Source organism: Chelonia mydas, chromosome 4 (assembly GCF_015237465.2).
Source record: "Chelonia mydas isolate rCheMyd1 chromosome 4, rCheMyd1.pri.v2, whole genome shotgun sequence".
Taxonomy (NCBI): Eukaryota; Metazoa; Chordata; order Testudines; family Cheloniidae; genus Chelonia; species Chelonia mydas.
In genome coordinates this window covers 54,121,683-54,138,996 of record NC_057852.1, presented here as the reverse complement: position 1 = coordinate 54,138,996, position 17,314 = coordinate 54,121,683, and the positions used below count along the sequence as shown (strand labels likewise).

At 42.6% G+C, this 17,314-nt stretch overlaps 1 protein-coding gene across 1 annotated transcript in view; it reads right to left on the bottom strand.

The window, feature by feature from the left end:
- The window catches only part of USP38 (ubiquitin specific peptidase 38), a 28,952-nt gene extending 11,896 nt beyond the window's left edge, over window positions 1–17,056 (bottom strand). Inside the window, exons 1-7 of the mRNA XM_037897261.2 lie at window positions 16,208–17,056; window positions 14,334–14,469; window positions 6,467–6,596; window positions 6,108–6,209; window positions 5,080–5,238; window positions 2,472–2,665; window positions 1,618–1,711 (exon numbers count right to left, since the gene is read on the bottom strand). Coding sequence (XP_037753189.1) covers window positions 1,618–1,711; window positions 2,472–2,665; window positions 5,080–5,238; window positions 6,108–6,209; window positions 6,467–6,596; window positions 14,334–14,469; window positions 16,208–16,892 — 1,500 coding nt within the window. The 5' untranslated portion in view covers window positions 16,893–17,056. The remainder of the gene's footprint in view (window positions 1–1,617; window positions 1,712–2,471; window positions 2,666–5,079; window positions 5,239–6,107; window positions 6,210–6,466; window positions 6,597–14,333; window positions 14,470–16,207) is intronic.
- Window positions 17,057–17,314: the final 258 nt, after the last annotated feature.

Here is a 17,314-nt window from a genome sequence, read left to right as displayed (position 1 = left end):
GCCACTGCCTGGGAGCCACCGAAGGTAAGTCTGCGCCCCAATCCCCTGCCCTGAGCCCCCCCAACCCAGAACCTCTTCCTGCACCTCAAACATCTCATCTCAAGCCCCACCCTAGAGCCATGATGCCCTGCCGCACCCCAACCCACTGCCCCAGCCCTGAGCCCCCTCCAAACCCAGAGCCCCTCCTGCAACCCAACCCCCTCATCCCCAGCTCCACCCCAGGGCCCGCACCCCCTGCCCTGACCCCCTCCCCACAGACCAGAGCCTCCTCCCACACTCTGAATCCCTCATTCCTGCCCCCCCCCCCGCCCCGCACCCCAGCCCTGACCCCTCCCATACCCCAAACCCCTCATCCCCAGCTCGATTGGGTCACCGGCATCAACAATTATCTTCAATTGGGTCCCCAGAAAAAAGTTTTGAAAACCACTGCACTATAGTACTTTTATGAGGTGAATTGAAAAATACTATTTCTTTTGTTTGCCATTTTTACAGTGCAAATATTTGTAATAAAAAATATAAAATGAGCACTGTCAACTTTGTATACTGTTGTAATTGAAATCAATACATTTGAAAATGTAGAAAAACATCCAAAATATTTAATAAGTTTCAATTGGTATTCTACTGTTTAACAGTGCGAATCAAACTGCAATTAATCGCAATTTTTTTATCATGATTATTTTTAATTTTTTTAAAAGATAATTGTGAGTTAACTGCGATTAATTGACAACCTAAAAAGAACTAATTTTGTATAGTAGGGAAAGAGGCAAATAGTTCATGAATACTGCAGAACTGCCTTTAGTATAAAAATCAAAGTTCAATAGGCTCTTTATAGGTCCAAAAAAGTTACAGCTACTTATTTAACGTTCTACTGTTTGCACTTTTCGTGAAAAAACTATTGAATAAGACCAAAGAGAGCATACCTATGAGCCCTATATTTTAAGCTTTTCCCCATTAATAAGTTTGCAGTACATTTCATCCATGCTTCAGGACAAAAAGACATGTTCTTCCTTTCTTTTGCTATTTATCTTAATATTGCTTAAATTTAATTTAAAAAGCGCATTACTTTAACTATATAAGTGGCAGAAAGAAAATAGCTATTTTCTTCTCTCATATGTCGTTACTCTATTAGAAAAGTCATTTCCTGTAAAAAAAAAAAAATAAAAATAAAAAATTTAAAAATTCACCTGCAAGAAAATTTAAAGAAGATAACCACAAATTTGCATTGCACCAAATTTTACCTATGCAACTTACATTATCCATTTTGAATGTTTAACATTATTTAGGGTCTATTTTTAAGGTTACAGTTTCTTAAGATATACCTTCTTAAGCCTCATCTCACCTCAAAAAGATTGCCACAATGAAATTTCCCTGACTGAGGAAAAGAACATATGGGCTTCTTTGAGCATATCAATAATATTTGTTCATTTGGTGGCACTGGGTACTAAGAGATCGAGGTAATTTACACTCATTCTCCTCCCAGGTCTCAGCATCACATCTATATTTCAAGACAACCCTGATCTCTCCCAATCCAATTGCCACCTCTGCGCCATCAAGCCTTGTCAGTCTTGAGTATTACAGCTAGTCTTAAAAAAGCAGATGAAGTTGACCACCACATACCTGAGTATGAGCCAAAAATGCAAAGAGATGCTGTAATTTTCTCATTAGTGAATTGCACCCATTTAGATTCAAAGATAATACATGTCTCCTGAAACTGCATGGACAAAGACAAGAATTGGTTTCCATATTAGACTTTTTAAAAATGACAGCAACAAAGTCTCATGCATGCAAGGAGGATGGAGTTAATTTGACAAAAAAGGGCAAAATGTATACCATCTGGTTTAATGCTCAGTGGTTGTTTCTCTAAGAATTTTGTTTTATAAACAGAAAAAAAGACAACTCTAGAACAAGAGCTGACCTCTTGCAAAACTCTTTAAATAAAAAAAGTTTAAGAATGGAGGAGCACACCAAAAACATTAAAGCAGACAAAGTATTATAGTTCGTCTCAACATTTAATAGAGTACCACAATTAACTTCAACCCTGCAGGTGAAAAAAAAAAAAAAGACTTCTCTTGGGCCTGGAGCTTGAACGCAATATTGCAGCCCTAACCCAATTTTAGATACTGAGGAAACTGACAAGTACCAACTAAATTGCTACTAAACAGGGTACGTCACTACAGTTTGATAGTAACACTTCTCTCAAATGAACATAAAATATGTAACTTACTTTTATGACCACCAAAATTTTAGACTGGCAGAACTGTATTTTAACACTCTTTCCTAGATGTTCTCACTCAGTACACTATTAGCATTTAAATGCAGGGAACTCCTATAAGGCTTTATTAGGAAACATGTAGCACAGGACAGTTTTAATCATTTTGCCTTTCACAAAGTGTAATGTGGATTAATTTGTAACAGATACAGTTTTTTAAAAGGCCGATGGAATATCAAGGATTAAAAGGTTTTACACTTACTCTGTGGCCATAAAAAGTGCCTGAATAACACTGTTCATATAACATGTATTTCCTAGGTTAACTAGACCCGTTTTCCCAGTTTCAGATTTTCCAGAAAGTCTGGACAAACAAGATGGCAACGAACTGGATTGAGAAGTCCAAGCACTCTGATTGAGAATCAACTTAATCTTCTCTTCACTGGGTTTGGGCAATTCCTACAAGGGAGAAACATATTTAAACACCATTGGCAGTATGTTTATTTGTTTTCACAACACATACTTCATCCAGCAACAGTCTTCTATATATTCCCATTACCTGCCATTTTGCACTTCCTCCTCTGGCTCTGGTCCCTTGGTAGCCTAGAACATGTCATGCAGTTTCCTTTGAAACTACTGACAATACAATTGTTTGCCCAATCAAAGGCTCATACTGAGTGGCATGGCCAACATAAACTCTTCCTGAAGGAGCATTCTGTCAACTCTAATGATACTGCAGGCCCATAGCTTTGGAGGTCACCTTTGATCTGTATGTTCCTGCTCTCTCTTTGCCACCAAAGACTGCCTCTTAAGTGTCATGTTAATAGCATAAGTTAGAATCCCAGACTCAAACGAAACTTAAAAAAAAACAACAAAACAAAACAGCAGTCTTACACTTCAATGTTTATCTCAAAACAGGAAGGAATACGTCCATACATACTTATTTATTAATTGCAGAGCTGTCAATACAAATTATATCTGAAAGTGGTTTCTACCAACATACTTAAAATACATAATTTATATTATACACTTTACATCAAAAACATGAAAGCATACAGAATTTTCAGTAAAGACTGCATAACACAACAATCTACCCACAGAAGCATCCAAATTGAAGTGTCTTAGACAAATGTCCACTGTATTCCTCCCCCCCCCCCCCCATTTTTTTTTTTTGCTAGCCAGAGATTAGTTCGGATATATTCCTCCTTTGTCCTACAATTAACCTCAAAGCTGAGAAAGACACTTCCCTCAGATCAGCAAAGAAACCCACATGCCAGTGAGGAACTTCCTCTCCTTTCACACTCATTCTTCCTCCATATTAAGTAGTTCCCTTTTTCTTCCACCAACAGTCACTGCTTTCCTGATCTCTTTAGGGCCTACTTAGTATTTCAACTCAATTCCCCATATTCAAGAGACAATTCGCATTCTGTATCTTCCTGAGGACACTGGCAGATTGCAATGCTTCTTTTCAGTACCATGAGCAATCCAAATTGAGTAACTGGGTTAAACTGGATCGCAACAATGGCATTTCATCTGGTTGGGCAACACAAAAAACCTTACTTGGGCATGTCTGTCCCTCAGGGAAAAAACAATCAGCCAGCAGTATGTTTCACCATCTAACATATCAGAAGTGAATACAAACTGAGGCATGACTATGAAAGAGTGAAGTCTAAAGTAAAATAGCACACAATGCATATAAAAGAAAATAAATGAATTATAGTCAAAAGGGAAGCTAACCCCCATGTCCAGAGATTAGGCAATACAAATGAGAATTTAAAAAGTTATCATTTCTTGCATATTTTAATTACTCTAGTCTCTTCAGCCTCCAGATGAACAGGCTTCACCCTCCCCCAACACCTCATCCCACTAAGTACTTTCAGCCAATCTTAATAGCAAAAATTGCTCAAATTAGACACTGGAGATTCCATCTGATAATTTAAAGTTGGGCAATCTGTTGATTTAGAACCAGCTTGCTGACTTTTGTTTAAATTTAAAGTCACTGTTTCTGTAAAGAAAAGTTTGAGAATGGCATGGAGATGGCACACTCAGCTCTTTGAGCAGTGTTGCTGAACTTAAACACCTTAATGGTAACTGTGAATGGTGCTAAGTGAGCTCTGGAGACAGAGCAGTTCCTCTCTCCCACCTGCAGGATAATCCATTTAAACATGCATCATCAACACCATGGGAAAAGCGTTTGCACTACGAAAGAGAAAGGATTCAATGGAATCATAGGCTCAACCTAGATTTCCTTCTAATAAAATAAATTAGAAATAGGCATATCTAATTGGCGTTTCCTATCCCCTGCGAGTGCAGGATGCAGTCCCCATAAGAGACAACATATCAGATACCTGATTTAAAAACAAAACAAAACAAGAACAACAATAACCACCAAAACCCCTATCCATTCTGTTTTGAAGGAAAACTGTCTGTGTGTGCTGGAGATGGGGTTGTATTAGAGCGGTATGATAAAGAGCAGCACTGTAGACTTAAGACTCCTAGTTTTGGGGCTTTTCCATATGAGCTTGCAATGAGATGCTCGACACTGGAACAAGAGTGTCTAGAGGTGGTTAAGTGAAACAGAAGGAATTAAATAAGCAGATAAAGATTTTCAAAAATTGGAGTTAAAAAATAACCTGAAGTTTTACACCTTTGTCTTAATTACTTCACATCTTACTAACCACTGCGGCCATTTTTATTTTAAAAAATTATCACAAAATGCTCAAGATAGAATTTTCCTTGTACAAGCGCATCTGCAGGTCATATACTAATGATTAATTAATTACTTTCATATTTACTAGTGCTCTACAATCAATACTTAACTCTATTAGATCAAAAGGTTTCATATCTCAGAGAAAGCATTCCCATTACGATACCTTAACAGCTTCCAGAATAGGTTCATAGAGTTCTGGAAATCCCGAATAATGATACATCATACAGTGTATCAACTCAGTCAGCTGCACTAAGAAAGTTGTACTGGAAGGCAAGCCATTGCTTTTAAAGGAGTGAACCAAGTTGACCACATGTGGAACAAGCTACATACACAAAAGAAAAGAAAATGAGTTACAACAATTGCAGCTCCTATTTTGGATCTTCAAGAAAAGAACTTTTACTATTTAATGCATTAGACAGCTGGAAAATATTGACCAGAAAAAATATAAAGTATTCTATCCCAACCCACTCAACATTTTAAAACAGTATTGTTTATTCTTCAGTCTCCTCTTAAGCACATTGTTTCAAGTTTTGAAGCTTTAAAAGCAGGCGTTCTGGAGCATCTCCACACTGTAGGTAATCATTTTAGCAATAAAAAAAGATACATCTTTAGGCTATATTTTAAAATGTTATTTCTTGAATGATGAATACTTTATCTAATGATCTTAAGGGTATTATTTTTTTACATGGTCATTCTTATTCAGGTTTTCCACCTATATGTATCCTACATCTCAATCATTTTAGTAATGGGAGTTTTTACTACTTTTTTAGTCTGGTGCTGCTATCCATGGTCAGTCAAGGATGATATAACTGGAAGTAAAGTCTGGACTCCCCCCCCTTCTTCCTTCAACATCACTGTTTGCCAATCACTTGAGTCCAAATTCTGCCCCAAGTTTAATCGGTCATACTACTTAAAAAAAAAGGTGACAAAGGAGCAGCTAAAAACAGAGTTTGGCCTGCAGATTCTTTATGCACATGCCAGTAAAAACCTTACATGAATCACAGATTGAGTTTTCAGGGCCAGAAGTTATAAAACCTGTTTACTTGTGAACAGAATAAATTTGGTCCAGAAGCACTGAAATAAACATGAAACCCTAATCACGAATTTTACAGTCATTTCCACATAGAACCACACCATAAATATTACAGGTGGCCCACTTTAACAAAAGACTCACACAATTTAACAACTTACCACGTGAAAAGCCTCTGGAGAATGCTGAAAACTAAGCAACATGTGAGAAAGGACAGCCAGAGCACCAGGCCTCACAAGAGGAAACCAAAGTCGATTAAAAACCTTAAATAAAACAAGTCAGACATTTAGTTGAGCAAGTCTAAAAAAGAAGACGACGACTCAATAAGCAGAAATAACTTCCAGGATTTACAAAGAATATTTTGAATAAAACAGGTTTGCTATGCTACAACCAACGTCTACAAAATACATTTATACTCTACTACACTGGGTATAAAGACATAATATATTGTGGCACAAAGAATGCTCTGCAGCTGCACAGAAATTTAAACAAATCCCCATCACATTATCATCCCACATACCAGTTCTATCTTAAGTAGAGTAACATCGATGAGAATAGTGAATTTCTGGACTGCAGCTAGTCCTTTCAGCAATGCAATCACCCATGTCTCCACATGCTGAGCCAGGGGCCAGGACAGCCAGTCTATCATTCTGAAGGGTGAAGCAAAAGGACAAACACACATTAAAGAATATTTCAACTGTTTTTCTGATCTCAGGTATTCTACATACATTTATATTACTTATTTAATCATACCAGTTACACAGGGGTCTAAATGAAGCAAGCTGGGGCAGGGGGTGGGGGTTAAAAAAAAAGCCCAGATCAATTGAAACAGAACTCCCTATTTAGCTACATAAGGAACTAAGCATTGTTAAAATAGGCACATTAAATTGTAATTTGACATCTAATTATGAATATAGTTTTTGCAAAAAACATTCCTGTTAGCATAATGATCTCAGTCAGTTTGTGGCTGAAGTTCACTTTAAGAGCTAAAAGAAAGCAAACTGATTATACGGGGGGAAACCATTCTCTTCCAACTTATTACTGAGGCTATGTCTACACTTATGAGACACTTACTACACAAAAAGAGTTCAGGCACTATACATGTAGCTACATGGTGCAATGGAAAACAGGCTGTGCCATACTTGCCACTGTACTGGGTAGCTACATACTGCAGGGAAAGACTCCGGCGGGGGAGGCAGGGGGAGCAGCAGGATATTACACTGCTAAAAATGGCAGTGTAGACATGGCAGGCACAGCTTGGGCACACAGAGAGCCCAAGTAGAGTATATACTCTGGGGATTTAGGTGTGTGGGACACTCCACTTGCCAAAGCTCACTGTCTACACTGTTATTTATACCCACGCAAGCTGGGCGTGTGGCATCTGTACTCTACACACTGCCACGAGTGTAGATGTACCCTAAAACCACACCAGAATTGCACCCATGTTGAAGTAAGTTTCTAAATTAATAGGTAGCTCTTGTGACCTCATGTGCTTCTGAATTACAGGAAACGAGACTCCCTCTAAGTAGGAAAAGAATGGGAAAACTGAGGATGGCTGCACACTCCTACGACAGAAAGTAAAATAAATGTCATAAAAACAGTGTTCTTTGCAGCCTTACATCAGCTATATGCTGCCTGTGTGCTAATATGTCTTACCAGGTTCAGTCACATAAATGGTGGAGAATCACAGAATATCAGGGTTGGAAGGGACCTCAGGAGGTCTAGTCCAACCCCCTGCTCAAAGCAGGGCCAATCCCCAACTAAATCATCCCAGCCAGGGCTTTCTCAAGCCTGATCTTAAAAAATTCTAAGGAAGGAGATTCCATCATCTCCCTAGGTAACGCACTCCAGTGTTTCACCACCCTCCTAGCGAAGAAGTTTTTCCTAATATCCAACCTAAACCTCCCCCACTGCAACTTAAGACCATTACTCCTCGTTCTGTCATCTGCTACCACCGAGAACAGTCTAGATCCATCCTCTTCGGAACCCCCTTTCAGGTAGTTGAAAGCAGCTATCAAATCCCCCCTCATTCTTCTCTTACGTAGACTAAACAAGCCCAGTTCCCTTAGCCTCTCCTCATAAGTCATATGTTTCAGTCCCCTCATCATTTTTGTTGCCCTCCGCTGGACGTTTTCCAATTTTCCCACATCCTTCTTGTAGTGTGGGGCCCAAAACCGGACACAGTACTCCAGATGAAGCCTCACCAATGTCGAATAGAGGGGAACGATCACGTCCCTTGATCTGCTGGCAATGCCCCTACTTATACATCCCAAAATGCCTTTGGCCTTCTTGGCAACAAGGGCACGCTGTTGACTCATATTCAGCTTCTCGTCCACTGTAATCCCTAGGTTCTTTTCTGCAGAACTGCTGCCTAGCCATTCAGTCCCTAGTCTGTAGCGGTGCATCGGATTCTTCCGTCCTAAGTGCAGGACTCTGCACTTGTCCTTGTTGAACCTCAGATTTCTTTTGGCCCAATCCTCTAATTTGTCTAGGTCCCTCTGTATCCTATCCCTACCTCCAGTGGATCTACCTCTCCTCCCAGTTTAGTGTCATCTGCAAACTTGCTGAGGGTGCAATCCACACCATCCCCCAGATCATTAATGAAGATATTGAACAAAACTGAGAGAAGACATGCAAAGGAGTTTTGCAGCATCTAGGTAGTGAGATAAAGATTAATGGAGTAATGAAAAAGTACGTAAGTAACATGTTTTTCTAAATCAAGGTCTTTTCTATAAAGGAATTGCAAATTATGTTATTTTCACTGGAAATTAAGGATACAAAACATGGCGAGGACAGCTACACCGATTAAAATAACTATGGTCTAGGTTCATTACAATGCACTGCCTCCTGAAAGATTAAAATTCAAATCTTACACTCTGAGGAACCTTACTCTATGGTCACTAGAAGGAAAATAGATTTTTCTACTGCTCTTAAGCACCCTTCCCTCTGGCCAGATGGAAGATTGCTGCAACATGGGGGCAGTTTTTGTGGTGGGAAGAGCAGAGGAGAATGTTAAAGGCACACTTCCTCATTTCTCTCCTAATTTTTTTTTAGATGGCTTAGATGTAATATGGATTTGGCCCCCTAATGAAAAGCAATTTTGCTGTTGCAATTCATTGTCAACAAGCAGGTTAACTTCATAGGCTTCCTCTGTATTAGATCTACATTTGACAACATATTCCAAACCAGTCAGAATGTATTTTACATAGGGTGCTGTACAGTGCTTAAGGCTTTACGCTAGCCCTGCTCTAGATACTATGAGCTTTCAAATACTAAGAAACAAATCACGTATGGTTCAAAATGTAATTTTAATATTTACAGATATTCTCCCAGTTTGCCAACCAAACACTGCAGAGTTGTTAGTGCACAAGAACATGGAGTCATACAGTAAAGCAATAATTTTAGAATAGGTATCCCATACTTTCAACAATAGTACAGCCAGTGACATAGTACTTTTTACAACAGAGGACCAAACACACACTTGTCAGAACGATGTAGCCCAGGGATCTCAAAGTCGAATCACCATGAGGGCATGAGGACTAGCACATTGGCCCGAGGGCCGCATCACTGACACCCGCCCACACTCCACCCCTTCCATGAGGCCCCGCCCTTTCCACCCCTTCCCCGCCCCCAATCCAAGCTCTTCCCCAAAGTCCCCACTCCAACTCCACCTCCTCCCTGCCCCTATTCCAACCCCTTCCCCAAATCCCTGCCCCTGCCCTGCATCCTCCCCCGAGCACATGGCTCCCCGCTCCTCCCCCCTGGAAAGTGCTAAATGCTGCCAAACAGCCTGGAGGTAGGCAGAGGAGCAGGGATGCAACGCGCTGGGGAGAGGGGGAGGGGAGCGGAGCTTTGGCGGCCTGCAGAAAATAACTCCGGGGAGGGGCAAGGGGGGTGGGGGGGGAGCTTGGCAGGCTGCAGAAAATAATCCCGCGGGCCGGCCGCGTGTTTGAGACCCCTGGTCTAGCCAATATTTAGTCCTGCCATGCATGCAGGGGACTGGACTAGATGACCCTTTGATGTCCCTTCCAGTCCTACTATTCTATCATTCTATATTAGATCAGCTATAATAAACTAAAACTAGATCCTGCACTATAATTGTAGAAAGAAAAATGAAATTATACAATTATATTACACAAATTATAAACAGACCTTAACTAACACCACCTACCATTTAATTTATAAGCCATTTCCAAGGGTTTACACAGTAATTATAAAAAGTCACATCTGGCTGAAGTTTAGTGTCCAAGGCATCAGAAGTTAGTTCAGATACCTTAACACCTGAAAACTGGCTGCAGCACTCACAGTATGCTGTTCATAAAGTTTATAAACATGCACTGAAAGGGCAAAGTGTATGCTCTTAGGCACTACAGATAAAAAGGATGATTTAAGCATGTATCGCCCAGCTCTTTTACTTCCCTCTTTTCTGGAGGGCTTGCTATCTGTGGGGAACAGAAATGACAGAGCCTGAAACCTGAGCTTCAGCTCTCCCAGCCTGCAGTTGAGGACAAAGACAATATTGAGGCTATTTGTATGGGGTCCAACTTATTACCTACACACCCTACTCTACAGCACTCTAAGAGCTTCTCTATGCTAGAAATGCTACAGCAGCAAAGAACTCTTCCATTGACCTAGTGTGATCTATGCTAGGGGTTAGGTTGAATTAATTACATCACTTGGGATGAATTTTTAACAACCATGAGTGATGTAGTTAAACTGACCTAATTTTCTAGCGTAGACCAGACTTAAGTTTCCTTTAAAATAAAGAATTCCATCAGTATTACCACATTAACAATATTGCTCATCAGTACATATAGTTCAGAGACGTCTCTGTATAGTCACATTTTTTCTGACAGGCTTCCTCCATGCTACTTAAATAAAAAAGCCTGCTTGAAAGTAGGCATTTCAGACTTGCCCTAATAGGCTCCCAGGCAAACGTCAAAGCTGAGGCCTGGTAGACAAAGACCGATGTTAGGACCAATTTTAAGCTATTTAACCTGTTCTGTTGTTAAGGTTCACACCCGTACCCACCTAAAGAAGTAGAAGGTGGGAGATGATAGGTATGTCTGGTATGAGAAACAAGGATGACGTAATGTTACTCTTCCTATGACCAAGATAAGTGAGCCTCAGCAGCTCCTCAGTGCATCTGGTGTCTCATTTTCGAGACTCTAAGGATCTTGTCTTGTTTTTAAGATGAACAGATCTCCCCACACATATACACCCTGCTTCAGAGGAGAAATCCTTCAATCCAGCTCTATGGCCTCAACTGTGAAGCCAGAAGGCTTCAGCCAAGAACAACACTGCCCAAGCAGGGGTGTCATAAGTATCATAGCATGCACAGAAAGCAGATTTGGACACCATATTTCCCTCTGCAACAGTACCGTTCACATTTTTTTTTTATTCACACCAGGATGACAGCATAAAAATGGGAGGCATTCAGCCCCCAAACTGATACCAAACCATCAAGGCTTAGAAGTTGGTGACAAGTCCCCATAGTAGCAGAATTCTGCAAAATTCAACTTTTTCCACATCCTTTCCTACAGGGAAGATACTGTCATGTTTACAGCCCTTGACCTTCTCTCTAGCCAAGGATCCATACGTAGGGAGGTCAAAACAATGCTAGACCCCTTGCTGAGGTACGCCTTGCTGATACAGGCACTCAGCCTTCTTTGAGCACACTGGAGCTGATGCAGGGAACAGCTACATGTCCTGGGATAGGTCTAGTAATCCTCTACAGGAGAGTAATTTCCCCTTTATTATTGATTTCTATGGTGTCAAAGAAGCAACGAGACTTCTCCTACATTGCTAATCTCCAGCTCCAAAGATTCTGCCATGCGTCCCAAACGTTCACAGAACTCTGCATTATCTGGTGGTGATAAAAATGAGGCAGCAACATGTCCTTAGACACGGAGTACTTTTCAATAGCGTTCTGATATTCAGAAGAAGATTTCTCTAGATCAGTCACTACACCTCTTCCCCCTTTAAAGTCAGAGAAGATATCAAATGCTGGCTAAAGGTGTGGAAGAGGAAGAGAAGCCAGTGCTGGTTGGGGGTAACAAGGGAGAGAAACAGAAAGGAGACTATAGAAAAAGAAGAGGCAGAAGGGGGAAGAGCAGCAGGGTTAGAAGTTCTCTTGAAAAAGTGTCTAGATACATAGCTAATCACCTAAAGGAATGAACTGAGGCAGCCCTTTAGCAGCATGAACATTTGGTACTTTACAAGTGTGCTGTGCAACCCTGTAAGGTACTGCTTCTTAGCTTACCAGAGCTTAGTAGTGCCTATTCCACAAGTCAGAATATACAAAGACAATTCTCAAGGTATTACTACACCATCACATTGTGTTCAAACATTGCAAGCATTGCTGAAACAGGTGACCCTAACAGATGTAATACCTAGGCATGATATGCAAGTTATAATCACCTAGCACATTGTTGGAAAACTATTAGTACTCCTAAAGAAGCTTATTTTAACTTATTTCCTAGCTTTCAGTTTTAGACTGGACACATTCTTTTTATTTGAAAGTTACTTGCTGTTTGCAAGCACAGCAGAAGTGCAGCCAGGTTCTTTTAAAAACCTGAAATCAGCACACTGGCTCCCAAGGAGTAAAAGTTTAATATACCGTATATACTCGTTCATAAGCAGAATTTTTTTAGTTAAAAAAAGGAAGCACCAGAGAAGGGAGTTAGCTTATGAACGGATATAGAAAGGGAGAGGTGGGACACAGCCCCTCCCCCAAACAGAGGGAGCAAGGAGAGGCAGCACAGCCAGAAGAGAAGAGGCAGGGCCAGAGTCTCTCCTCTTCTGGCCGCCCCACCCCAGCAGGCTGCAGCCAAGCCAGAGACATCCTCCCCTGGCCCTCCCCAGCTAAGGTGGGGTCATGTGGGGGGTGGGTCACAGGGGTTACTCCCCTGACCCCCAGCTTCTCCCCCCCCCCCCCCCCAAAATTTCCCCACCAGTTGCTGTCCCGGCCCATCAGGGTAAGCAGGTGGTGCACCGGGACACTTTGTTTACTTAGGTTTATCTCCATGCCTGCGGACACTTGAGGTAAACAAACAATCTCGGCCCACCAGCAGCTTATCATGATGGCCCAGGAGCCAAAGTTCACTGACCCCTGAATTATAGGTTGGCTTATGAATTGGTCATAAAAATTTTCCATTTTTACTTATCCATCTTGAGGGGTGGGGGTCGGCTTATAAATGAATCAGCTTATGATCGAGTATATACGATATATATCACATGAAATCTAAGTTCCCAAAAAAAAGTAAATCAATCCCTGAAACCTAATTTCCTCATAATGAAGCCAATTAAGCCAATATTAATCTGATTCCTCCAAAAGCACCCAATTAAATTTATGGTTAAAGATATAGCCAAAGAAACCAGAAGGACTGAAAATAATTAAAATGAAGATAAGTATCAAATTCAAGTGTTTTCAGAAATACAGCCCTTCACATTAACTCTCACAGCTAAAATAAGAAGGATTTTAGACATGCCCATAATTCAGTGTCTTTCTATTCTATTCACTCTCCATAACAAGAGCTGCCGGGTTAGACCTCGTGAAAGAACACATTCAGAGGACTATTTTCTTACAAGAGCTGAAGAAGCCCTTCTGTAGTTCTGGCAGTTATCAAGATCACAATTTACATTTCTGTAACTACTAACCAAGTCTGCAATTCAGTAACATGGCAGGTTGACATTTATAGTCCTGAGGATCCCCACTGCTTAAACTGGTGACAAGAAACCTGGTGGGCAAATGATTCATGACATCCTTCCTTCCTCCCTCCATTGCTACAATACCCAGTTAACCCCAGCTGCACAGTATTTGGAGACTTTAAGAGGAGGAGGCCAGGAGCAGCCCACTTAAAATCTTCAAGAATTTTCAAACAGGATTTCACATTGGAAGTCAATTAACTCATCCTCCAAACTGTCTGTCCTTCTCAAAAGGGGACAGGCCACAGATGGGAATGGGAAAGAGAAAGCAGCAATGCATCTAAAAGAGCCAATCTGCTACTACACAAGAGGCTGAATCCAAGAAAATGAAGCCTATGCCCCGTGAGGTTTCCAGGTTTAGCTTCTTGCCCCCAAATCTAAAAGGAACGCAGCAAGCTTCCTCTCATAATTTCTAGCTGACATTTCACCCTCCTCTTGATTTTGCCATGGCGAAGTATGATCAGGCCACATTAGTGAATAAGGCAACAACATTTCACTGAAAATTTGATAGTGACATATCTGTGGCATTAGAAATACAAATTCATTTAAAGTTCCAGGTAGTGCAACATAGGATTCATAGATTCTCAGTTTAGATTTTTATGGAATTTAAGTGGCAAATAACTTTACAAAATGCATGAATTAGGAAAAGGGGTATCCCCCTTTTCAATGAGAAACAGTACCTGCAGAGAGCTTGAGTCATACTTGCATCTTTTACATTTGGATCTGTGGTAAGGCTCCTGATGAGTACTGTAATCATCTGTAAAGGGATATGCTGCACAAGGCTTGCCAGTGCAACAGAAGGCTCAAATGAAGTATCTATAATAGTTGAACATGACATCTTGTAAGAAACAAAAACATGGACACAGCTATATTTTACTCTTATCCTAGGTAAGTGTTTCTGTAAACTGTTAAAATTGCTGCCATGCCCTGCACAAGTTACTTCAGCATGTATCAAGATGAAAATCAAACTGAAACTAATGTTTGAGTGGAGGAAACACTGACCCTGTGAGAATATTTATTCATTTGCCTGATAGATATGTGCAGAAAATTGACATGTTGCTCAATACATCATTACAGGCCTACTATATTTTGACAGGCTAAGACAATTGAATCATGCTCTTCAGTCCAAGAATAAGCCACAGAACTAGTTTAAATGAGGATTTGTTGCACCAGGTGTTAATAGTTAAGAGTCACGTTTAACTGGTACTCTGCAATATGTTGCATCAGCACTTCTCTGGTGGCCACACCAGTTTCTGATATTTTAAGAGTCTGGTTTTTGCAATGTTCTAGAACTTTAAATTGCAAACACAACCTCTGCATGTGAGCCAATATGCAGGCTCATTAAAAAAGTACTGCATTAAGTTTATAGATTTTAAGGCCAGAGGAGACCATTATGATCATCTAGTCTGATACCCTGCATAACACAAGTCATTGAACTTCACCCACTAATATATGACTCTGTGTATGTATAATACTTTGTGCATGTCAAGCTTTCTTTGATGAGCATTTGCAAAATGCTTTGAACAGCTTTATGACCTTAGCTAACAGAAACCTTCAGATAAACTAGGATTGAAGACATATCTTGAGATGAGTATTAACACTTTTCATCCTAAACTGACCTGGGAGAGGTAACAAATTGTTAAAAGTTAAGTCACTTAGTTGTTGTTTGTAAACTGTTTTCCAGCAATTACCCATAGTATTTAAAAAAAGACACCACAATGTACCAAGCCATATTGACCATAGTAATGTTACATTTCTAAGAGGGTGTATGTGTGCTAGGGAAAAGGAGTTTCCTTTTAAATTTTTGGGCAGAGGATGAGCACAAGCTTTTTACATTAGAGGTTGTCACTTGGACACAAGAGGGTAAGCGTAAGCTCAGTGTCAGTAAGTGACCAAATCCCAAACACAGGCACATGTGGGCCCATGACTGTTTCTCCACATTCATTCTGCTGGTCACTTCATAAGAGATCCTCTTATTTCTCCCCCACCTCTGCTATGACCACCCACGCCGCAGACCCCATTATTCTAAGGCAGGCCACTTTCCATAGGCAGTCTCTTCATTTTGATAAGTGGGTCCATTACTGTGGTACCCAGAGCTGGCAATGCATGATTTTGTCACGAATCATGATAATTACTGTTTTCCTTAAAGTCTCCACTCCTGGAGTCAAAGGGATGTGTGAGGACTTCTTCCTTTGTTCTTAAAGGAAAAGTAAGCTTCTAGTCCTCATTGCTTTGGAGAAAGCTTAAAAATGTGACCCCAGTACACCTTAAAGACTCAAAAAGCAGAAGGCAAATAAACACCAAATCTATTATTTTTACATAATCTTATGATTTTAAAGCCACTCATGATTTTGGTGAGCCTGACTCATGATTTCTGAACATTTAGGTCTGGCAATACCAGGTATCCGAGGACTGCCGTGGCAGCACCAGGGAAAACCCAGCCTCCCTGTGGTGCCAGCGCTGAGCAAACAGATTGTGAGTGAGGACTTGCAATAACCATTCCAGTTTCGTAATGTGCCCGTGCCCCAATCCTCTTCCACAGCTCAGCTCTCACCTGTGGAGGAGATGACAGCAAAGAGCTCCTGCAGGGAAGACAACAGGGTGTCGGGCTCGGCCTTCCAGATACTGCGCAGGAGGCTGCTGACCTGGGTGACTTGGGAAACGTAAAGGCGCAGCTCGGGCTCCCGGCTGCCCTGGCTCTGGAAGTGGGCCATGCTGCGCACCAGCTGCTGGCAAAAGGCGAGCGAGAGCTTCCTGCCGCGGGGCAGGCACTGCGGGAAGTCGCCCAGCAGCTGGCACAGGCGGGCGCAGAGCGGGGGCGCAGGCCGCTCACACACCATCCGCAGCGCCTCTACCTGCAGCAACGCGAAGAGCTCCAGCACCGAGGGGCAGCTGATGATGAGGCGCAGCCCGGCCTGGACGTAGTCCAGGATGGCGGGGTCGCGGCTGCCCAGCCCCCCGTAGCCGCGCTGAAGCAGCCCCAGCACCAGGCCGCGGTTGAAGAAGGCCTCGAACTCGTCCCGGTGGAAGCGGGCGTAGGCCTCCAGCACCTGCCGCCCTACCTGCCGCTGGAAGGGGTCGGGCCCCTGCAGGATGAGCCGGGTGCTGAGCGCGAACATGGCCCGGCACTGGGCCTGGCTCAACGGCGTCTCCGCCGACTCCACCACCCGCCGCACGATCACCCGCTTCACCGGCAGCGGGTGCGACGAGCTCACCAGCCCCTCCAGGATCTTGTCCATGACGGGCGCCGGGGCCGCATCGACCGGGCCCAGACCGCACCCGGGGCCGGCCGCCCGCCCGCCCGCCCCCCGGATCCCTCCCTAAGCCCCGGGGCAGCCGCTCCCTCCTGCCCCCCGCGCCCGGCGGCTGCTCGGCATCGGGCTCCCCGGCTCGGAGGCCCTGACCCGGAAGCAGAGCGGCGCAGGCAGGAAGTAAGAGTGAAAAGGCCACAGGGGCCTAGCAACGCGCACGCGCCATCTTGCCTATGCGTGCGGCGTCATTGCCGCTGCGCTGCCCAATCACAGGGGAGAGAGGTTGGGCGGGGTAGAAGCGAGAGTGGGGAGGTGGGAAGAGCGTGTAGGCGGGGCTGGGGCTGTTGGGGGAAGTCGGACGTGCCCTAGTCCATTGGTTGGGGCGGAGCCAGCACTCAGGTGGTGCTGGA